This window comes from Cryptomeria japonica, chromosome 7 (genome assembly GCF_030272615.1).
Source record: "Cryptomeria japonica chromosome 7, Sugi_1.0, whole genome shotgun sequence".
NCBI classification, from domain to species: domain Eukaryota; kingdom Viridiplantae; phylum Streptophyta; class Pinopsida; order Cupressales; family Cupressaceae; genus Cryptomeria; species Cryptomeria japonica.
In genome coordinates, this window is record NC_081411.1 from 437,704,163 (window position 1) to 437,730,332 (window position 26,170).

Consider the following 26,170-nt stretch of genomic DNA (forward strand, 5'->3'; position numbering starts at 1 on the left):
AACTTGCCAGTGGGTATCATTGTCAAGAATAGTTGGTCGCACGATCACACCAATCACCTAGGAATTGACGAGCAAGTCAACAACAGGGTTGAATTTTGATCCAATAGTGGCCATTCGATCAATGGATGCATTTATCTTTCGAGGAATCCTCTGAATGTTGAAAGCATCAAAGCTTTTGATTAGATCCCATGTCCTATGGCGATAAGATCTCATACAGACATGTTTGACATTGGAGATTCCCTGGACCTGGTGTACTATCAGCTCGGAGTCGCCCAAAACTTTCAACTACTTTATACCCAACCTTTCTACCAAGCTTAGGCCTTGTATCAACCCTTCATATTCTGCTTCATTGTTGGAGCAAGCAAACTGCAAGCGAAAATACTTCAAAATCTGTTCACCCGAAGGTGAAGTAAGGCAGATCCCCACACCTGAACTTACTTTGCATCTTGCACCATCAAAGTGTAAGGTTCAGAGTGCAGAGCACAAATCTTCTTGAGTCAAGGGGTCTTTAACTAGTTTTGGGATAACCTGACCTTCATAAAAAAATGTAGTAAGTACCAAGACCTGTGTAATGATAGTTGGAGTATGGATCAAAATCTATGAATTCATTGAGAAAAACCTCCTCTTCTGGTGGGATATCTCCAGTTACCTCTTCATCTTCAAGAAACTCTACCATCTTTCTCTCTTTATTGGAGATGGAAGTATGAGTGGGCTCGAAGTTGAGCATGGCTTGATCTGCTACATGTTTGGTGTGAAGGGGTTCTGAAAGGATTTTGAGTTTGGCACCACACCAAGTACGAAGGATAAGGTGAGACCAGTCTAAGGATAGGTAACCTCCTATTTTGGCAGTGAAGTCTCAAGAAAGGCAGAGGCCAAAAATGGGGGGAATGTCAATAATTACTATCTCGTGAGTCACAGTGACACTAGGATACGCGAACAACATTAGCGAAAGGCTCTTGATAAGACCCATTTTCTAAACCTTATTCCCGTCTAGTTGCATAACACCTTGATTTAAAAGGTTCATATTTGATATTCCAAACCTTAGCAATTTGCTTAGGCATGACGGTAGTGTTGGCACCAGAATCTATCATAGAGTTGTGTAAAAGCTTATCCCCTACTATGAAAGTCAAATAGAAAGGATTGGGTTTAGGCTTACCATCTACTTGGGATTTAGGAGGTATGGCTTCATTCGTCAACACCATCGATGAGAACGATCTATCTGTGGGAGGTTGAAATCTTTCTTCGCTGACCTGCGAAGAAGTGGTAGCATTTCCATTGGAGGGTTTACCCACCTCCGACAAAGCTTCTTTCAAACGATTCTTCTACTCTGGGATACTAAGGAGATCCCATAAAGAGAGGTTGGTTAGGGCTTTCCTTAACTACTCCACCACGTCTAATACTGATGACACTGACGTCTTCGTCTCTCTTAGTTTATAGGGGATAAATTCCTTCCTTGGATATGTAATAGTGATTGCGGGTTGTCCAGGAACTTTATCCGTAGAGAATCTCCCTTGCAAGCCTACATTCTCTCCCATGAAGCGCCTCTTCGACCAGAGGTTCTAATTTGATTGCACCTGAGGAGCCCTCGAGCTTGATGAGGCTACACCATTGGTAAGCATGACATCTTCATCCTCCATCCAAGACAATAGTGAATGGTCCAGAGCGATCTCTGTTTCCTGCTCCATTGACATGCCTTGCATCTGTGCAATGAAAGACACATTGTCCATGCCAGGGGGTGTGTAAGCCGAATCATCTAAAGCCATGCCTTGGCTACGTTGATCTACAACCTTTTGTTGTAAATTGCCTCTTGGGCAATTCCTTGGGGCGTGGGCGTTGTTACATGGAAAACACCAAGAATTGGCATCATTCGCTAGATCATTTTGTCCCACTGTCAACTCTTTACCAATGTTAGGGTAGACAGCTGCAAAAGATTGGGTATCAGAACTATCTGGCCATTCGACTGACTTGAGGAAGTTCAGTTATTTGCATATTGGTTTTGCTGATAAGTAGGCCTATTCCCTTGGAAATTTTGTTGGAAAGGGGGTCTAACTGGTGGGATTTGGGCCCTTTTCAGATTGACAATCTCGTTCGAGAAAGATCTCAATAAATTTTTTATATCACTGACCTCTGCAGCCAAGGATGAGGGAGGAGGCATACTTGCTTGTTGGGGACTGAGATACGCGTACATGGATTGGGAAGCAGATGAGCTAGGCGCGACTGGTTCTGAGACTTGATTCAATAGCTCAGGAAAGACTAACATGAGCAGTCGCAGTGCGAGCTTCCTAGCATCAATCAGATTATTTTTTGCTTCAACTACCAAATCAAACGGTTGCAGGAGGGTATTGCCTCCTAGAGATTGAATCATCACTGATATGTCAGAGTTGAAGGCTTTTAGATAGAAAACAAATGCCATGTTAGTAGGGGGATGAGCGGACAACAGTATTCTTTACCAAGTCCTTTGAAACCTCAAATTGAATTCTGTCACTACTTCTTGAGGGGCTCTCTTTATAGTAATCAATTGATGCATCAAGGATGACCTATCAACCTTGTTGGAGAATCTCTGAAAAAAGCGGTCTCCCAGCTGATCCCAATCGGCTATAGAACTTGGACCAAGGGATTTGTACTAGTCTAGAGCTCTCCCTTTGAATGATGCCACGAGCAATCTCAAAGCTATATTTTGCTCAGTGATATTATGGACAATGCAGACATTGGCTAAATCTTGTAGGTGCTCCCTAGGGGTCTTGGGACATTCTCCGGTGAATTTGGGGACGACTTTGAGCATGACAGAGGGAATCGGTCTCCATACTACAGGCAAAGCTGGAGGAATGAGAGGGCTTCCGTTATTCCATGTCACAAATTTCTTGGAGGAATCTGAGCCATTATTATTATAGGAACAGCTGCAGGGAAGATAGGTGGGATATGGGAAGCAGAGGCTGCAAGCTGATGGATGTTTACCAGGGGTGAAATAATCAAATTGGGATTCAAAGCTGTCTGACTCCTGGTAACGGGTCTATGGCTCATAAACTAGCTTAAACTTATTCAAAATTTGGGTCCCACCGAGCATGCTAGAAAAAGAACTATTGACTCTTAATTTTACCTTAAACTTGAACAACCTTATGGGAAATTCAATGATGGGGGACCCTTTGCGCGAAACTCACTGAATGACCTCCAGGTTTGAGAAGCCGACTCTTCATATAATTAGGGGAGAAAAGGGGAAAGAGAAAACTTTAAAGCAAATGATCTACACTACTTAGGCGATACACCAGAGCATTTCAGAACAATATTAACAACATATAAAACCCAGAGACATGCGGTTTTAAAGCTCATTCAACAACTTACATACCCAGAACCATTTGAAAGAATAATTCAACAAAAACGCATTCAACATAAAATGATTTTTAACCATTCATCCAACAGATAACAAGTCTCAAAACATAGTTTAATCTGTAGAGTTTCACATTAAGTGTCATAGAAGTTATTAAACTTGAAAACAACACAAAAGTCAATATATTAAGCTTCAAATAAAACCATCACAAAGGCCATAGGCACAATCTGACATGTCTATCATTCACCAAAATTAACATAAAGGCCTCTTAATGAGACAAAGTCTAGAAAAATTCTCTAAAAGTCTAAACCCTCTTAACAAGGAAAACATAAGCATAAATAGAGCTCCCGACTCTTAACTAACAACTCGCAGCACAACAACATCCTAGCAACCACTTCTGACAAGAAAACCTGGCGTGGCACACTGCGAGATCATACCCAACAAAACCACCTTCAAAGTTGTTATCTCCATCGTATCCTGGCGATCCCCACACCTACCCAAAAAGAAAACCACGATGCGAACCACATCCTAGTTCACGAACTACCATGGAAGACACACGACAACTCGGGGGACATCCGAAGATGAGTGCAGAAAGATAACCAAATCGGGTAGTGCGGAGACACCAAGTGTCTTTTCCTTCGCATGATGGATGGTGGGGCCGAGAAGAGTACAATGCCATAAGGACCCGCGCCACGCGACAACTCCACGTTCTCTCAATTCCGAATGAGAAAAGCGAGTGCCTAGAGGCAACACCGAGATGACACCTGGCTCGCGCGCTTTCGCACAGGAAGCATAGCTAGAAAATCAAAAGGAACGGGTGCCACTTGATCAAAATGTCACCTACGGACGCTCCCAAAATAATGTTAACAATATCATTCAATTATTTAATTTCCTTCTAATCTAGAATTACATACACAATGAATATCGATTTACAACAATCTCATCCAATACATCTCTTTCTGAAATCAACCTACTACAAGTCCTAATACACATGTCCACAAGATACTAATTACATAGTCTTCTTTACTATTACATCTTTCTCGAGATACAAAACTCATGATATTAATTCCTATTACATAGATATGCTCCAAGATCCATCCACATGATGAGATAATATAAATCCATGTCCACGTACACAAGCATCCAATGAAGAACATCCCAATGGAAGAAGGCATCAAACCACCCCACCATGTGGAACCAATTAGGAACCACCCCCCTGTGCTAGGAGATGACATGAGGTTCCAACTCACACTCAAGACCTAGGATGACACCTATCTACCAAGGCACACAACATGACATCCATAAGACAACGATCAAGAACAATCCAATCACAAGCTTAATCATAAATCAATAGACTCCCAGAGGCATAATCAATAACAAAGGCATACAGATAATGGACACATGTAGGGAAGAGTGTCATCACATGCTATCCTCACAAAGAAGGGGCCATGCCACACCTTGATGGACATGTGAAACCATCTCCACCTTGGAACCAATCAAGGGAGATCAGTTTACCACTCCAATGGTCTTCCTAAGCTCACCCCGAGTCAAAACTCAAGGGCTATGAGGTGGGGCACAAAAACCAATTTCATTATCTTGTTTAAGTGAATTCCTATTTACCCAAATCAACTAATCAAATTATTATGGTTATCATTGGCAATTAAACATAAACTCTTCATGTGGTCCCATGAAAGGTCTAGACCCTAAGCATCCTCTCTAGGAACCTCTTAGAGCCTATTGCTCATGACCCTGGTCTTACACATGCAAGAGCCCACTCCCCTTAATCATGGACCAATACCTTAGGGTGAAACATAACATCACAACACCATCATGAAGGTTATCAAAAGACATAAATATAGTCACAACATCATTGAAACAAAATGATACATAATATGAATCATACACCCATAAGCAAGCAAGAGCCTTCACCAAAATAATATAACAATGAACCAAGACATAAATACGAGTTCAAAGGCTAATAAAAAATAAGTTCCAATCCTTAATAGTTAGGCAAACTCATCCCACTAGAGATTTCATAATCATTCCTCAATAGCAAGGCAATCTTCCTCTCGCTGGAGCAACTCAACATATGAACAATACCCTCAACGGTAAGGCACAAATCCTCTTATCGAAGCACAAAAATAACATGTAATGATCAAGATGACATCATAAACGCCTCTAAGGAACTCAATACAATCACAAAATGCCTCTATTAAATTCCCAAAATCAGTCAAAGCAATCACAGTGACCAAAACTGACAAAACTTACACCTCAGAGTAGTTCAACACAACAAAAACCTGGTTTAGCATCCTTGGGAGCCAGATTAGCATTCCCATGGCATCCTATAGCATTCTGGGTTCATACTTTAGTGTTCTAGAGCCAAACAATAGCGTTTTGGGGTCCAAAATGCAAAAATCAATGAAAATGGACAAAATAGGTAGCGAAACTTGTTTGGAATTGCATAAGGACTCTCAATTGACCAATATATGCTCCCAGAAGGTGTGAGAGGATGAAATAACATTAAGGAAACACAAAAGTGAAATATTATGGACATACAAAAAGAATCCAACATCAATACCTTGCCACAACCGTGCTCAAAAGTATACAAAACTTCACCAAACTTGCACAGGAACTTAGGGAGATGCAATAAGATTAAGTGAGGTACAAAACAACACTTCAAAGGTTCTCAAATGCCCAAACATAACTCAAGACATTCACAAGATATGTTATAACAGAAGAAGGCAACTTCCAAGACTTCTTGTATGCAACTCACAACCATACACAAACTCCATTCTTGCAAATAAACCCACCAACAATTTGCCCATTGAAAGCCCTCTTACTAGTCATAGAAGAAACCTAGCATTAAGAGACCTTAGTAGAGGTTGCATCGTGATATATATGTAATTAGCATTTAAATGTTTTGATATTATCCACTAGAGTGTATTATTTATTTCCATTATTATTAAAAATAAAATCGCTCTTAAAATAAAAGTTATAGTGAATAATTTTTTTATTTAAATTTTTGAAAAATGTTAAAAAAATTAATAACTTATTAAATATAAGATAAAGTAAATAATTTTTAAATAAAATAATTTTTAATTAAATATTATTTTATGTGTTCACATGTGTGCAATGAAAAAATAACTCATCAAGTATATAATAAAATAAATAATGTGTATGTATTTTCTTATTTATCCATGTATTTATTTACGAGTCTATGTGTATATGCATAGCCTAAATAATTATTAGAAATGATACTATATAGAAATAACTCTTGAAATAAAACTTAAAATAATAATTTTTTTTCATTTAAAATTTTAATATCTGTGCATGATTTTATGATTTTTTGCATTATTATTGAAAATTAAAATAATTATTTTAATAAAAGATAAAGTAATTTAGACACACATTAAAAATGAAACATGTATGTTTGCATGTGCATAATACATGATAGTATTTATAATTAGATTAGTACATATATCTTAAATATATCTATATAGAAGACACCAAGAAATATTAGTTTTGAGGTACCTATATGAAATTTGTTATACATAGTAGCAATAAATTTTACCCATGTTATCTCCTATTTAGTTTTATGTTTCATTCGAGGGAATAACTTAATATATTTACATATTGATAAATGACACAATCTTATACAAAGTTGAGCTCTTTTCTCATGTTATTACTCTTCCATTTACATGCATTCCCACAACATTTGCAAATGCCTCATCGACATTTTCCCTCTTCCCATGTACTCTCCATTTATTATGCCTATCTATGCACTTATCCCCAAACATTTCATTCTCGTCTTAATTTCACCACCTTTTTATATTGACGGTTGAGGAATAGTTTTTTCTAGTTCAACCATAATTTTTTGAATGTAACTTATAATTACAACTTCTTATTTGCATTGAAAGTAGATGAAATTTGAACTAGTTTATTTTTAAAATTTGATAGGTTGATCCCTCACACACAAAATTGACCTTAGAACCACATATTTTACCCTTGACATTCAAATTTCAAATTCAAAATTCAGACTACTTCTACCCATTCCTTTCCCACCTAGGGTCAACTCAACAATTATTTTACATGATTTATTGTTGTGTATCTGTACTTAAAAAGGCATTCAATTGCGTTCATTTGATCATCCAATCATTTCATTGAATATCATTTGATTTACAAGGAAAAACACATTAGTTTGATACACAGAGACAAACTTAGATCTGCACATTCATCTTATAAGTATTTGCACAAATGAGACCTATTGTCTTCAAGCCTTTTATATAGTTTTTGAAGAGATGACCCAAGAGAGCACGTTGTGTAGTAACATATCAACAACCAGCCTCAAAAGGTATTTCTAAATACAACCACTCTTTAGAGTAGGGTCAAAAGTAGAACAAATAGAGGCAAATTGAGCAAGCTAGAAAGCAAAAACACACATTGAAAATGAACAAAATTGCATGACAATGGACGAATCCGTGAACATCAAAATAACTTAGAGGTGTAGACTCAACCTAAATAGAGCATATGTCTTGTGTAGAATCTAAGGTGATACATTAAGAAAGCGATCTTGATCCCATGACATTATAAATTTTAGAATCTTCATAAGAATAATCCATTCTTTGATTATAAAATCAAACACCTCTCTCCTTTACTTAAATTCCCATAATTAACATTTAGTGTTTTAATTGTCTAACATCTATACCCACAACCCTCATTTATTAATTTAAATTTATTTATTCTTATATGTTGTTTATTTTCATTTCTACATATGATAAATAGATATCTTGAAAGTATCATTTTTATGAAAGATTCTATATCATGTCCTAATTTGTTTTGCTACTCAATACAAAAAATATGAAGCAAATGAAACTACTAAACTATACAACATTAACAAAGAAAAACAAAGTTTAAATATCCCACTCTACAAACATAAATAACAACTTATTTTGGATTTATTAATTAAATTAAAAATTAAAACACAATTATTTTGTATTTTATTTATGATTATTAATTAATAAATAAAACATAATTGTACTCTGTTTTTTTATTTAATTAATAAATGCACACAATTCCAAATAGAGAGGCCCACATTAATAAATATCTATATGGAAGAAATACACGCACCTGCCTATTCTCTACGAAGTAGAGAAAGAAACGTGGCACTTAACAAACATTGTGCACGCGATCTGCAAGTCGCGTGACAAAATATTCCACGGTTAGCTAACTGATCTAATATTCCACATTTCAGCCTTAATTTATTCAAATGCGCCGGTCAGCGTTTGCATTTATTTTCTAAAGTATCAAAGTGGAAGTCGCCGAATCAATCCCAATTAGGTGGAGGGGCGGGTTCAATCGAAGCAAATAAGTAACAGAGTGCAGAGGTCAAACTGCATAGCCATGGCAGCTACAAAATTGCAAGCCCTGTGGAATCACCCAGCTGGCCCCAAGACAAGTACTTTCTTATGTCTTATATCTCTTTCCATCATTATTTAATTTGTCAGTCATTATTGCTTTCATTTCCAGTGTCTCTGATCTTTGTGTTAAAGCAAACAAATTATTTTTGCCTTCTTATGACCCTGTAATGATTTAAGAACGCTGCAGCAAGGTTCTGCTTAAGGGTTAGATTCTGTAGATTTGTGCATAGAATTCTTAATTAAATAAGAGCTCTTTCACACAGTCTTATGAGTCGGAATCAAGGAGAAGTGCACAATCTGTTTCATTGTCTCGGATCTGTATACCCTAACTTCAAGACAAAGTTCACTTAGGTTAATTCTAAGAACAACTGACAACATTCAAAATGTAGATATTTTAATAGATAGGGTAATAATTCACAGATTCAATATTTTCCCAATGATTTACTGTTGTTGGGTAAAAGTGCTGGAAACTAAGTTGTTTCAGTTCTAGTTCAGTTTTGGGTACTTAGAATGGGTCACATTATCAGGATGTGTGGCTTTTTGGCTGTCTTTATCATGGGGCGATGGCCTAGCAGTTCCCATGTTGGATTTGAACGTGGGTCTTCATCATGGCATTTGCTCTGCCTTAGCGCTCTCAAGATTGGCTAATTGGCTGTCAAGCAAATAATGTTTTTAATGCTCACCGAGCAGTGCAAAATGCTTCCCTATTGAATTTTGCTGATCTTGCATAATTGCGTACAGACTCTGTATTCCCCAGAGAATTTGCATTAATGCTTTCATATATATCAAACTAAATGAAATGCATTGGATCGCAAGGTACTTTAAGAGAGCGTTCAAAAGTACAGATTTTAGTTACAATTACGCTTTATTATCATGGTAAAATTCCTTCGTCAGAATTGTATGTGAAACAGCTGGCTTCTGATTAGTCATATTTTAGTTGGAAGTGTGGACAGAATCTGATAAGAAGTTAAATCTTTTCAATCTTATTAGTGTTACTGATAAGTTTTGAGAGAAATGGGTTTAGGCATGGTAACCATATGCTTAGGTTGAGCCAATGCCAATGTTCTAGCCCTACAACATTTCAGTCGAACTTGGAAATACGAAGTCAAATAGTAGCGTGGGGAAAAACACAGTGAAGGTTTTTTTTTTATAGATGGTAACTTTGGGAGTTAGGAAGAGTGTTCGCAACTAGAAAGTTTAACGGTGAGAGCCATTCCAGATATCATGTAAATATTACTTAAAACCTATGTGATTTATAGGTTGTTTCTTATTAGTTTTTACCAGTCATTTATATTATATATACCAAACATTTCAAATTAGAAAAACACAAGTATTTTGCTTCATTTATTAAGGTAGCCAACAATCCACTGTTAATGGTTATCAACAGTCATGATTTATTTGAAGCACCAATAAATGATGTTCTTTGTTTCGACCTTGACAATTATTGAGATATAAATCCCAGAGTGGAATATCAGGAGAAAAATAAGACAAATGGGAGAATCATAATGACAAGAACAAATAAATCTAGGAACTAAAATTTTGTAGCTAGGAGCGTTGTTTCCTTCATTAGGCCTTTAGTCAGCATAAGAGTTAGCCCTTCTGGGGACCTGTCTGAACATATCATTCCAGTCAAAGCATTGATTCTGTCTTTTAAAAGCCGAAGTTGGACAGAGTGGAGACTTTGTAGGTTCTTCAAGGCTTGGATGGCAAGTTTGGAATCTCAATAGACAGTGAGTGATTTTAAATTTGCTTTGACTGCCATTCAAAGCCCAATTGCACATGCCATGAGCTAGGCAACGTTGTTGGTGGTCTTACCAGTATTTGCACAATAGTCAAGAAGCTTAACATATCGATTCACTATTATTACCCCAACAGCAGCAGCAGCAGATCTGGGGATAGATTTGGAAGCACCAATAAAGAAAAAAGTTACATGAAGAGCAAGTAGTTGTTAGGTGCCTTAGGGGGGTCTTTCTTTTGGGTTAAGTTGGTCAAGTGCCAAGTGTTGAGAAGATGGATTTCAGCAGCTGAAAGACAGCTCAAAAGATGAATTTATTTGAAGTGAACTTTGATGTTAAAAGAGATTTCTAATTTGACTTTGAGGAGAATTGAGTGGTTGCTAACAACTTTATCATCGAAAATTCTCTGATTTTCGTTCAACCAGATGAACTGAACACAAAAGAAGGGGATGACATTCCAAATGTATTTGATAAGAGGATTATGATGAATACCACCAATATAAAGTTTGTTCGAATTAACTAGACATTTTTGTTCATTGGTGTGCAGGGTGACTCCCATTTCTTGAACAAGAGAAATCCAAAGTTAAATGGCATTTGGGCATAAAAAAAAATAGGTGAGTCAAAGTTTTATCATTTTGAAAACATTTATGACACATGTGGGGATGAACAATTCCTCTTTTGAGCAAGTCATCACTAGTTAGAATTCTGTGCTGGCAGAGAAGCCAGCAAAACATGAAAACTTTGGGATTAAGGGGTTGATTCCAAATAAAGAGAAGGATTTTATTGCTTGGATGAGTGGATCTCTGGAAAGTAGTACTAGGACAAACCAAGCAGTGACCAACCAATTTTGAGCCCCACAGGATTAGTTTGTCTTCCTTGATGGTTCAAGAGGCCACAAGCCAGAGAAGAGCTGTCTGATTTGCTGCCAAGATTCTTGCTCAATTTGACTCAGACCATGATCATCAGCCCCTGAAATGTGGCCATTCTCCTGCTTTACCAGCTGAGCAAGCCTTGTGATCTGCATAGATTGCAAGGACTGGAGGAGACTTTCAGGCAAATAGTGATCAAGAGGTTAGTTGTCAAGGATGGAGTCCTCCCAACAATGGATCCATTGTCTGTTACTGAGAATCTATGTATCCTTTCACAAACGATGTTCAAAGACATGCTGATCAGGTTCCAGATTCTGGAAGCACCTGTGATAGGTGAGAGGTTCTTGAGAAGCTCAAGCCCATGAAGACTATTATCAGCAGCCGAAAGACAACTCAAAAAATGAATTTATTTGAATTTTGATGTTAAAAGAGATTTCTAATTTGACTTTGAGGAGAATTGAGTGGTTGCTAACAACTTTATCATTGAAAATTCTGTGATTTTAGTTCAAACAGATGAACCGAACACAAAAAAGGAGGATGACATTCCAAATGTATTTGATAAGAGGATTATGATGAATACCACCAATATAAAGTTTGTTCCAATTAACTAGACATTTTTGTTCATTGGTGTGCAGGGTGACTCTCATTTCTTGAACAAGAGAAATCCAAAGTTAAATGGCATTTGGGCATCAGAAAAATAGGTGAGTCAAAGTTTTATCATTTTGAAAACATCTATGACACGTGGAGATGAACAATTCCTCTTTTGAGCAAGTCGTCACTAGTTAGAATTCTGTGCTGGCAGAGAAGCCAGCAAAACATGAAGACTTTGGGATTAAGGGGTTGATTCCAAATAAAGAGAAGGATTTTATTGCTTGGATGAGTGGATCTCTGGAAAGTAGTACTAGGACAAACCGAGCAGTGACCAACCACTTTGAGCCCCACAGGATTAGTTTGTCTTCCTTGATGGTTCAAGAGGCCACAAGCCAGAGAAGAGCTGTCTGATTTGCTGCCAAGATTCTTGCTCAATTTGACTTAGATCATGATCATCAGCCCCCGAAATGTGGCTGTTCTCCTGCTTTACCAGCTGAGCAAGCTGTGTTATCTGCATAGATTGCAAGGACTGGAGGAGACTTTCAGGCAAATAGTGATCAAGAGGTTTGTTGTCAAGGATGGAGTCCTCCCAACAACGGATCTATTGTTTGTTACTCAGAATATATGTATCCTTTCACAAATGATGTTTGAAGACATGCTGATCAGGTTCCAGATTCTGGAAGCACCTGTGATAGGTGAGAGGTTCTTGAGAAGCTCAAGCCCATGAAGACTATTATCATGTTTGTGAACAATAATGCATTTTCAAAGAACAGATGGATGAGTGACAAGGGTCCAAACCAATGTGGGTCCAACAACTTTGCTCAAGTGAATGGCTGATCTGTTGCCCAGATCACCTTGACTTTTAGCCTTGATTACATTCTTCCAACTCATCAAGTAAAATTTCTTTTTGGAATATTATTTCCCACAATTTTGCACTTTTTTTAATCAATTTCTTGAAGAACATAAGAGGGAGCATGGCAAATGATGAGCTGATAGATTGTAGGGCTGGAGAAGACCAATTTAGTGAGGGCAACTTGGCTAGCCAAGGAAAGCTAGCTGTTGTTGTAGCTTTGAGTTCTCATCAAGCTTTTCCAAAAGATTATTCTAGCAGTACACACTGCACATTGTTGATGTGATTTTTGATACACCAACACACCCTCAGTCTGTGAAACATATGGGGTGGAACAGCAAAGGTTCCCTTGCTTGAAAGGTGGCCAACCTCAAGAGTCTTTGTGAAATGAATTAAAAAGTGGCCAAACTCAAGAGTCTTTGTTAAATGAATTAGAGGGTTCCCTAGAATCCCTTAGCTGGAGAGCACTTTGGCTGGTCTGTTCACAAGGGGTTCCGTGGAGTAATTAGGAATTGTTAATGAAAACAGGCATTTACTTAATGAATTCTATCATTAATTGGCCATGGAAACAATTTTGATTATTTCAACTAATATCCCAACGTTTGTTTGTTTTGGATTGATTAAAATTGTTTACGCATATTGAAATCAGAATTTAATTAGGTGAAATAGACAAGTTTCTTCACAAAAAAATGTTTTTTGTTAATATTTTTTAAATTCTGATTTGCAGAACAGCAATAAAATAATTTGAATATTGTTAAAATTTGCATTGAAATTCAGAAAAATACAAACAAATCTGCATAATTTTTGAGTTAATTCTGCATTAAATTTGTTTGTTCAATCCATTTTTTAAGTTTCAACCCAAACTTTACCTCCAAAGCTTTTCAAAAGCAATATCAACATCTTCAAAACAATTTGCAATGATAAATGTTTGAAATCAACATCTTTGAAACAGTTTATATTTTGTGTGGATTTGTTATTAAATTTGAATTTGTTTTATTCTATTTTAATTCTGATTTCTATAACAATGATAAGCATGTTTGAAATTGTGGGGAATATTGTTTCCAAAATGTTGAGAAATCAGCTTAATATTGTTGAACCCAAGGCAGGACTGGGAGTGGGGGTGAATTAGTCCAAAACAAAAATTAAATGCAGCACATAAACAATTAATCAACAACACTCAACCAACACATGAACATTAAGATTTATACGTGGAAAACCCAAACAGGGAAAAAACCACGGTGAGCACCTGCCCACAAAATATATCCACTATATATATATCAGATTACAAAGAAAAGAGTTAACTGCTCCGAACTTGCACACCAAGGCAAATTGCTCATGGCGCAAGATACAAAGAGGACTTGCAAAGCTTGAAGCTAATTGCACTCAGGGCAAGATACAAAAAAGGACATGAAAAGAAGGATCACTTGTTCATGAAGCTGTCCTTGAACTCTGGCATCAAGCAACCAACATCAACACACACAACTTTGATCTCAATTGACAACACTCTGTCTCAAATCTCTATCACAGTCTTAGCACAACTTGCATATCATTCAAACACAACTCTTCTTTTGCTCTTCACCAAACCTCATTGACTACCCTTGCATCTATATTCATCACACTTTTCTTCCCTTGCCTCTACACAACTCAAACATACATATCCTTATATGCAAGATAGATCATCAAAGCTTAAACCAAGTCGGCTTGAATCAAAATACATTTTCCGAACCAAAAATACACACACTGATCCACTCCAGGAGAAAGATGGGACCCAAACACAACTTCCAAAGATCAATTCACCAATCCACAATCACTGGAACATAACCAACAGTATATCCACACGCTACACATCCATATAAGCAATTAACGGTCAACAACATGCTCTCCAATGCAAATAACTCAAATCTGAATCTCCACACACTATGGTGAGACCCATAACATATCAAACATGCTACCACAATTCATATCCGGACCAAAGGATAGGTCTAAAATAGAATCTCACAACCAACAACGATCAAGGCCACAACACCCGGAGAACACAAAGATGTTTCCGGACCACAAAATCATCATATCCATAATACCGAAACTATATCCAATGGGGATAACAACAACACTCAACATTATAAACAAATTCCAGACCCAAACACTTCCGGAACAACCAATAGAACAACTGCACCATTAACACAACAAGATATCTCTGCACCATAGACATTCTAGACCAATTCGGAACAACAAGTTTGACGTCAATGACAACCACAACAACACATCAACGCATACTTCCAACAAATATCCTGCCATGCATAACTAAAATTAATCATTGAAACAAATATTAGATGTTGTGAAAAGAAATTTCAAAAGGATAAGGGGGAAGAGAAGGGATAGAGAATAAAAAATGAAAATTCAAACCTACATTCAGTCCTCTTGCACCCCATTCCATGAATGGACGAACTTGATGTAAATTGAACTCTGCTGGACTAGTTGCTCACAATCCTAATGTGAGAAGGTGCAATCTTCAGAGGATGGTAACTTGTGAGAAAGTTGGTGAATTAAAACTAGCACACATGTGTTTAGTCAACCACACAATGTGTTGTTTGGAACTAGGTAAGATGGGTTCGGATTGCCTTAAGGCAACATCCGAACCCATATAGGACTGGGTCCTATCCTAAACGGGTAACGTGCCCCCAAGTTAAGTTCGGCCCCATACCTCCACGCCACACTAAAAGCACCACGCCTCAATAAATAAATTGGCGCCAAAAAGGATGAAGGCCGACTTGGGATATATGGGTTAAAGACTCATATAAATAAAGTTAAATTGCAAATACAATTAATCACTTCATCTCTCATGCAATCAGCGAACTATCTCTGCAACTAAAGGTGCGAAATATAGAAGAGGATTGTGCGAACTTGTCCAAGAGGATATAAGGCATTTTGGTGCAGACTTGGTGTATTTAGAAGGGCAGATCTGATATACAAAAGGGGATCAGATCTGGAGAATCAAGCTAAGTATTGTATTTGTAATTTTGTACAATTAAGATTGAATACATAATCTGACCTGTGGGTCTTTAGTGCTGGGTTTTTCCCAGGGTAGTTTGTGTTTGTCTCTTGCTCTCTTGTTTCATTCTTGGATTTACTTGATTATGGTTTACTAAATGCTAACAAATAATTAAATCTTACAAATCTGATTGCTGAACTAGGGCACAAATTTAACACAATGCACCTTACCAGCTGCAAGGTGCAAGTGGTATGCATGCGTTGTTGAGATTTCATAAACATTCTTTGAACTAAGCAAGTAGGAAAAATGTAGATTTAGAGGCTGGGAAACCACATCGAATGGAACAAAATTGAAGGAGCAAATAGATAGTTTCCATTTATGTTCAACAGTTCCAAAGCCCAATGGGTTTTCTCATGAGTTTGTGATGCACAATTGCACAAGTATTTATAAGAAACTTGAATGAGAATACAAAAAGTTTTCCCTTTAAATCCATCACAAAATAACAAACTGTGGATTCATCAATTGTCTCTTCAAATTCTGTCCTTTCCCTCCAAAGCTTTTCGAAAGCAATATCAACATATTCAAAACTATTTGCAATTTTCAAATAGCTCTGCATTTTCACTTCTCCGTTTTGCACAAATTGCATTTTTAGGTTGCTGTACTTTGCAAGTTTCTTTTATTTCAATTTTCATTAGGATCATAATCCCTCCATTTCTTCTCCCAGATTTGTTCCTATTTTCAGGTTGCTGTATTTTGCAAGTTTCTTTTATTTCAATCTTCATCAGGATCACGATCCCTGCATTTCTTCTCCTAGATTTGTTCCTATATCCCTTTGTTCTGTTCTACTTATAAATGCCATCTGAGGACGAAATGCTACAACCAGATCTCTTTCATCCCCAAACTTAACAAGAATACCCCTCTTCTTACCGTAAATTGTCTAAGATGCAGCATGCTTGATTTCCTCCAGGGAATGGCCCTTAGTTGCCACCACATCATTCATGACATAGATAACAAGGAGGCAAACAGAAGCAAATCCTTAGTACACTTCAATTTTTTTAACCATTTTCATGACCCAATCCCGACTCAGTGATACCTGATTGGCAATTGTCTCACGACAGTGGGACTTCACAATTTCCTAATTGTAGATCATCCACATCATGCTCGTGATCACTCTTGAACAGGTCCAAATTATTATGTGTCAAAGATGTCTGTAACAAGGAGCACAATTTAAGTATCTCCCCACAATTAAGCATTTAAACTGATAGACTGATTATCGACAGACAATCAAGGCGATTAAGTGTGAAGAGGTGCGATGAGAACAAATAAAACATGACTCTCCCCCATCGGTCGTGACCTCACGACCTTGCAGGAAAAGACACTCCTCCATGAATCCGATAGAGGGATATAAAGGGGCTTCTTTGGCATTGAAGGAGGGGCATTGGGAAGGAAAAAGATCATCAGTTTACAAGCATCAATAACCCAGCACGGAGGATACAAGTACTGCGATTTGAAAGAAAAAGACAATCGATCAGCAGACGGAGATAATAATTTAAGCAAACCACTGGATTCTGAAATACCTTCTCCTATATTGTGGTATAAGGAGATATTAATGCATGTCTTTATGTCTGATTTGTGTATATATTTATACTTATTGTATGCAGATGTAAATGCTTATTGTATGCAGATGTGAATGCTTATTGTATGCATATATGAATATCTAGATCTAACATTAATATTTATTTAGGAATGTGAATTCCTATGTGCAATAATCGATCTTGTGGAAGGAAGGAAGGGAGTGCAAGGAGGGGGAACGGTGAAAGGTTCCTCACTAGGTATGGTGCCTTGTAAAGATGGTTGAGGACCATTGGTTAAGGACCACGAGGCCACCTCATGATGATGGTCAAGTACCATCGGTTAAGGACCACATGAGCTCAAGGAGGATAAGGTCCTAACCTTGGACCTAGGATTGAGGGTCAAAAGACACCATATTGCAACTCCCCTACTACCTCCACATTGATTCTTTTGTTGAAGGGATACTCAATCATAAGAAGAGAGGATTACAAGTAGGGGAACAGTGTTGGGGTTATCTTCTAGGTACGCCACCTCATGGTATATGACCGGGGAGTCCCATGAGGCCAAAGGGGTACAAAGGGTACTGCCTTTGGGCTTAGAAAGGATGAACTTCCAGGGCACCCTATTGTGAGTGCTCCTGATATCATGGTAAATGAATTAAGAATGTTCAATCATAAGAAATAGGATAGGGGTGGTAAGATTGAGGGGAACGGTTATAGGACACCTCACTAGATATTCCACTTCATATGGATGGCATGGACCACATGAGGCCAAGGGGGATAAGGTCTGCCCTTGGGCCTAGGGTAGAGTATCTCTAGGGCACCCTATCAAGTCATCCTATCTTAGCTCTTCTATGGTTGAGCCTTTTCAAAAAGATTTAAGCAATCTTGTGATTAGATCTATACTTTTAATACATATACTTGCTGCTTTCTAATTAAGGAGATCTACTTTATGAATTATGATAATGAAATGATCCCTAACTTGTTTGCAGGGCCTCAATCAAAGTGAAAGGTATCTCTAACCCTACTTGTTTCAACTAAGAATTATGATCTAGGGCAAATTTTGGGTATTCATAATTTGGGGACATTACAACCATGCTCAGGAAAAATAAACCTTTAATGAAGTTTGAAGTCCAATGCATTCCAATAGACAAAGCAACATCTTTTGCATGATGCAACGTTACCATATTGGGTTTCCAGCCAATGGTAATCAAGTGAGAACATACCAATTCAAATTAAAAGAGTTCCAACAACCAACCAGCCAATAATCATTGCCTGTACATTTTGATTTGTGAATGATGAGGTACAGCCTGCTTGGCATTTTATTTCTTTGAGTTATTTTGTCAAACAGTTAACATGCTTGGTTGTAACCTTTCCAAATTCTTCATGATAAATTCCTTGCAATCTTTAAACTCTTCATAAACCCCCTGTTGTGTGTTAGCCACATCATTTTTTCTACGTCTGAAAATTCAATTTTTAATTGAGTTTTAATATATGTTGCTGTTTTGCTAAAATATGGCATTCCAATTCCATGAACAGGCCATAGTTAAAATGCTGTGCTCCTAAGAATTCTTGTGCCTTGCCTTTGCATCTATATACAATTTCTACCAAAGTAATTGCAATTACAGCATCTGTCAAAAATTCTTATTCATTTGTGCATAGATACATATCCATACCCTCTTCCATTGCCCCTTTTGGCATAGACATTTCACAACTTTTCATATTCTAGAGGAGACATTTCATTTTGGGGCTGCAAGAAGTTGGATTCTTGTGAAAGAAATTGAAATAAAAAATTTGAGTCAAAATTAAATGTCAAATTATGATCAAGATTTGATTTCAAACTGAAAATGAACGCATTAATCAAAATCAAATTTTAATCTTGATTTTAAATTTAAATATCATTTACACCTTCTAAATCAAATTATAATATCTAAAATAATTGGAATACAAAATGATTAAAATAGTTGTTTGAATTTGAAACTGTAATGTCCCCTTGTTGAAATAGGATTTATCAATAAATAATAATAATAAATTAAAATATAAAAGAATAAAAATAAAAATTAATATAATTAAAATTTAGTTAAGTTTAATGAATGGTCAAAAGGCATGAAATGAAAAATTGTGACCACCTCAAACATGAGATATAAAAGGGAGGGAAGAGAACTTCATTTGGAAGAAAAGGGGGAAAAAAGGAAGAAAGAAGGGAGCAAAGGAATTAAAGAAGCATTAATGGGAAGAAGATAAGGAAGTGACTCTTTCAAAGGGGCAGCAATGATGAAAGGTTGTGACTCTTTTGAAGGGTGGTAATTGTGAAAGGTTGTGACCATTAAGAAGAGGTGTGACTCTCCCTGACATTGGAGGATATAAAGTGGAGAAGTTTCCATTTGAGAAGGAAGGATCCATGGAATAGAACAAATTATCTGAAGCATTAGAAGCAGATTTAGGAGCAGACCTAAATCAGAATTATAAGAAAATCTGGAAGAATGATATGAACATTTATCAAAGAGATCAGAACTCAAATACAAATCTGCAAACAATAATAAAGCAGACATTGAAGGAAAAGAATAGGAAACATTGAATCAATAACTAGAGAATCAGACCTGATGGAATAGAAAGGATTCTCTCTCTCTCTCTCTCTCTCTCTCTCTCTCTCTCTCTCTCTCTCTCTCACATACACTCATATATATATCTGAGTATAGGCAGCAGATCGGATTGATATAAACAGAAGACCTGTGCATTTAAAGAGGGAAACAACATCGAATCAAATCTGTCCAAATTACCACAGCAGACTGAAAATACATAACCTGCAATAATTCTACATGTATATTGGGCAAGATTTAGTGTCCTCCCAAAAGGGGGTTATTACAGAAACATAATTTAAAGTCATATCCTGAATCTTATTTTATGCTCAAAATGCAGAACTTGTGATGTCACTAAAGCATATTTGCAAGCACTAGAGAAATTGCACGAACAAATGCGACCAAATTAAATGGTGATATGATAAAACCAAATATGACTAGCAAATGAGCAAAAATGCAACTTGTGACAATAAATGCAGGAATAATACAGCGACAAATACAATAAAGTGACAATCACACAATGCTACAGGAGAGATGCTTGGAAAACCAAAAGACTGAACAAAACTCCATCAAAAAGGGTTGTCAATTTGCAAAAGTAGGGGTGTGTTGCAGACTTGAATAATACACCTGTTTTTAGTTTTAGTTTGAAGTTGACAGGAACCCTAAGGTATCTAAAGGGTCCTTCCCCTCCATGAGAGAATCGAAGAATTTGGGAAAAAATTGTAATCTTAGATGGAGAGGAGCATAAACTGTAGAATTTACTCTCCCTTTTGTTGAGCACAACACTAGAGGCATTTAGAAAGGAGTCAAGAATAACTATAATCTTCATGGGCATTAGATTTAGTGGCTTCTCCAAGGACGATGATTTCATTAACAAATTGAGCTTGAGTGGTTTCCTTGATTTGGCCAGCAACCAATTTAAAAATGTCATGTCCCCGTCAAGAAGGGAAATTGCAGCCATTTAACTAGGGTCGCAGCCATAAACTCAGGAGAACAGAAAAAGATATATTAGGAGAGCAGACCAAAATATATTATTGGAGCAGACTAAGGTATATTTACAGCAGAACTAAACATATTATTACAGCAGACATCTGGACATATTAGCATCATTGGCTCCAAGGAATCCAGCAATCAGTGAAAAGAAATAATATCCAAATCAGAAAGGACGTGTGTTTGCAGGAGATACACAAACAAGATCAGACTATAACCGGTCCAATTCAGACCCGTTATATCATACATCTAATAATCTTAACAATTAAAGACACTACAGATCGAATCAAGACAAGAGATTGTCTATTGCTGTCCAAGATACCAGAGATCGCATCAAGGCAAGTGATTATCAATGTCCAAGGAAGAGGTTAACTCAATCAACCATTAGTTAAGCAACTAACAATATTAGTTAATAGAGAAGTGGCACGATTTGGCAATTGGATGCAATGATGTTGAGACATGACTTCTCACATCATGCCCCATTGTGGTCTACTTAAGGGAGATTATGAATCCTTCCCAAGACATGGAAGTTTGTTTATAATCTTTTTACAGAAGTGCAGTGCTCAAGGAGCCTCTTGACAATTGAGTAAGAGGAAGTATCTACCTACCCCATTACAAGGTGTAAGGCACATGAATTAAAGAGCAGACCTAGCAGAGACAGCATCCAGATTGCATAATTACAAGGAGATATAAGAGGAAGGGCAATCAGAAATCTGGATTCTGATTCTTATATCAGAAACAAAGTTAGATAATCACATGTTATAAAAGAGCCAATTCAGGCACAGCGATCATATATTTGGAAGTTTAAAAAACATATAATGTATCGATCATTAAGGTAGTGAAACACTGCAATTGCAGTAAATTTTGCATAAATACATATATCATCATACCACATGTTCATTGTACTTTATATTTGATTTCTCTTGGAACAATACTTTGAAGTTTACAACAGATTTGAAGGTTATATTATTGCCTAACATTGATATAAGACCCACTCATTGAATCTTGTCTGAAGTCATTATACCTTTCCAATCAAGTCCATAAGAAGCATAAGCGTAAATGTCTCATTTAACTGTAAAGATAGGGGAAATCTTATAAGGTACATTACAAAAAATGATAAAACTTAATCAATATTTAAGTTATTCTTAATTATTGTTTGTTCTCATGCTTGGATCTAAAAGAATATAAGTAATGTTGCCTATTTATGTTATATTTCATAAATTCTTGTTATAATTTGTGGGAACTAGTCTGCCAGAACAATATCCAATTGAATTTGTTCACCATCGTTTGATACTACTTAAGGTAGACCCACCTAGATTAGCAGAGCCTGAAGTGCACAGGGAATTGAATTCCCTGTTCTTTGGGCACTATCCTGATGTTCTTAACTGTAAGGCATGGCTAATCTTAAGAGAATATCAAGGGATCAGTTGGAAGCACTGATACAGTATCGAAATTTTATTTGTTCACCATTACAGGAATCCCTTGAGAGCTGATGCCTTCTGGTTTTACCTTGCAGATACAACGTTTTATATTAATAGGTTTTTAGCAGCTAATAGGTCTCTACATGCTAATCCAAATAATAGTTATTTAATAATCAAAGAAGGGCTAAATCAACCTTCTTGACTTGTAATATTTTTAGAAGCCCTCTATGTTGTTATGAGAAATGAAATGCAAAATATACATAAAAATCTGTGCAAGACCCTGAGGGTCGAATTCTGAAAAAAATAAAGTAATAAATAATATGAAATAAACAAAAAATAAATTTATCTAAATTATAAAAGAAAGGAGAGAATAGTGATTGGCTTGGCCAGAGGCCGGCCCAAAGGGGCTGTGGCCTTGCTGGGTGCGGCACCACAATAGGGGGCCACAAACCCCTTGGAGGCTGCGACCCATTGGGATCAGCGCCTCAAGGTTTTTCCATGGTCTGCTAAAACAAAAATAAAAATGAAACTAACACTCCTTTCTTTGGCTCCCCACCACTTGATGTATGGTAGGTTTGATAATTCTTGTTCCAACAAGCAACCATTAAACCAAAAAAAGCCAGGGTAAACTCTATTTAAATAATGAAAAGAAATAAAAGAATAATAATAATATAGCAGTAGCCATGGAATGTTAAGTTCGTAGTATGTTTTCCTTCTCTACTTTAGTATTCGTCATGAACACCACATCCTCACCCCTCTTGCTGTCGCCTCCATTCTTGCCCTCTTGTGTAGCCAGAAACAAAAAGGGAGTGCAGATTAGGTATCCTTAGGGTTTCACCCCCAGTCATTTTGGCTACTAGTTGAAATTTGGGAATAAAAAATTGGCTAATAGTTCAAGCTATAAGGTGTTCCGAATCGCCACATTTTTACAAAATTCTATTTTAGTCTTAATTTAAATCGTTAGTGTGTTTATTTTATTTAATTTTTTAACTAAAATTTTTTCCTTTTTATTTGATACATGATTAGATCAGATTCGCCTAAATTTTATAAGTTACTGTAGAAATCTAAAGTAATTACTTTAGGGTCATGTCTCCAATCTTTAGTTGCCACCATTGATTTAAAATCTAGAAGGCTTTGGTAGGTCCAAAAGCAATTTCGGGCCCCATGAGCATGTCAAATTGTGGGTACATTTTATCTCGCAGAATATGAGTGCTGTTTGATTACATTTTAAATCAATGGTAGCAATTCAATTATATAGTCTACCCCTTAAACCCATCAATGATTTCCACACTTGGGCCCTCTTCCATAAGAATTTCTTTCTTAATGGAAATATTCAGGATGGTGATTAATGCATTTTCTTACTGTTTGCCAAGATTCACCAAGATCTTCTATAAGATTTTAGTGATATAAAAAGAATTGCCAATAAAATTAATATTTTTTTTTAAAAAAGAAGAAAGATTCTCCAAGAGAAATTAATATTTTATTCAAGAAAAATGAAAGATTTGCTAGGATTTTATATCTTTTTTTGGGGGTGGTTTCTTAAAGTTATCCCAATGAATCACCCCTTATTGGGTACTATTATTAAAAATTTAGGTTTAAACTGTTTTATCATTATTTTATTTGAATTGCACATTTAATAATGATACCTCCTAAATCCGAATATGTATATAGATTTTTAACTTCTTCTCAACAACTAAATTTATATATTTTTTAGTTAACTTCTTAGGGGAATCATTTTAATTTGGCTAGTTGGGAACTTGTGTTGACAATCAATTATACAACTCATAAATATCCATTTTTATTAATAAACTTGGACAAATGAAATTGGATATAGATAACTTATTTTAGTATTTCTAGTAAACAATGGATGGTGGATTTCCTCACCAAAATTTGATAATACAATCGTTAATGATTTCTATTTGGAGTCAATATATGTTGGTTTGCACAACACATGCGCGTGCACACGCACATACACACACACCTGCCCGCACACACATTCATGCACACACAAGCACACGATTTTAAACATGGTCTATACAAAATGAATATTATGAATATTCACACACACACACACGATTTTAAACATGGTCTACACGAAATGAATATTATGAATATTCACACACAATTTTAAACATGGTCTATACGAAATAAATATTATTTTGTAAGGGATAAGTAAACATTTGTCTATTGAGTCCTTGTATATATTCTGTAAATAATCAAACTTTGATTGGAAGTGATATATAGTTTTTAGTATAAATTGTTAATTTAGTTAGTAATCTAATGCATAGTGATTGGCATTAGAAAAATATTGAACGATGGTTAATTGCCACAAATTATTTTCCAATGCGTTTGATGTTTCATTTAAATTTTAGTATAATGATTGAAAGTAGCTTAATAGGCACTAGAATATTAATTTTCTTAAGTGAGTTAAGTTAAGCTAGTCCTCAGAATTATAAAAATATAAGTTTGTATAACAAATAATACAATAATAAAATGTCTTAAAAAAAACAATCGATAAATACAACTCTTAATCCCTTCAAGTCTATCCAAGAAAAGAAAAATTATTAAAAATAAATATAATAGGATAAAAATTAAATATTATGCTAAAGGTATACTGATTGGGCTGAGAGAACAAAACTAATAAATCAAATGCTGATTTATCTTCTTAGGAAAAATAGTTGTTTCTTGTAAGTATAAATTGAAAAATAGATAATTATTAGTTGAGAACTTACCCTACCAAAGCCTTCTAGATTTTAGGTATGCATGTTCATCTTATGTGGTGTGCATAAAATCTGATCAAGTATTTAATTGATTAGGACAAAGTTACGCGCGTAACTATGAAATGTCATAGCCTTATCCTTCTTGGTCTCATAAATTTGGTATACGCTGAAATTACTTTTAGTCCATTTCTTGGCGAGCATAATAGATGTTAGGATATAGTTACTCAAAGCAGGTACCTCTAGCTCAACTACTATTAGGAAATGTATCTAGTAGTAGTCAGGGAGTATAACAAAGCTCATGTTCTAGCAACCTTTTATGCGTTCCTGTAAAATTACCTACCAAATTTTCACCCAATTTTGCACTTTATCAATGGGCAATTGAACAATCACTTTGCATGAATGTGTTTATGTTAGGTTTCTGTGACACTTTGCATGAATGTGTTTATGATAGGTTTCTATGATCAGATTTACAAGTTACCGTGTTTGCAATATTTTTATATGACCTCCACAATTTTTGGCATTCAAAAATAAAATAAACTTGTCACATTGTTTAATAACAGAGAATTTCATTCATAGCATTGTAAGTAACAAATAAAATCCAATATTCCTCTCTAGGGATGACAGACTCAAGTCTGAATTGTGAATTGGCTCCTCCTTCAGAAGGATGGATTAAGGTCAATTTTGATGGTGCGTCAAAAGGGAATCCGAGCGATTCTAGAGCTGGAGTGGTGTTTCAGGATTGGAAGGGCAATATAATTGCATGGGGTGCCAAACGGTTGGAAAAGGGTACAAACAATGAGGCAGAGGGACAAGCAACATACATGGTGGTTGATTGGGGTTTAAAATTCGGCTTCAAAAGATTACATTTGGAAGGGGATTCTTTAATCATTGTAAATGCATTAATAAAAGGGGAGATACAAGCTTGGCAGTTAAATAAATATCTGCAGAAAATCAGAAATGATTTAAATTGTTTTAGTGACTTTAAAGTCACTCATCTACGCAGAGCAGCGAATAAGATCATATGGAAGATCTTTGGAAGGGCAATATAATTGCATGGGGTGCCAAACGGTTGGAAAAGGGTACAAACAATGAGGCAGAGGGACAAGCAACAT

General features: G+C 36.2%; 1 protein-coding gene across 1 annotated transcript in view; it reads left to right on the plus strand.

The window, feature by feature from the left end:
• Window positions 1-8,450: 8,450 nt before the first annotated feature.
• The window catches only part of LOC131030397 (mitochondrial pyruvate carrier 4), a 39,952-nt gene continuing 22,232 nt past the window's right edge, over window positions 8,451-26,170 (plus strand). Inside the window, exon 1 of the mRNA XM_057961207.1 lies at window positions 8,451-8,780. Within this exon, the coding sequence (XP_057817190.1) occupies window positions 8,726-8,780 (55 nt within the window). The 5' untranslated portion in view covers window positions 8,451-8,725. The remainder of the gene's footprint in view (window positions 8,781-26,170) is intronic.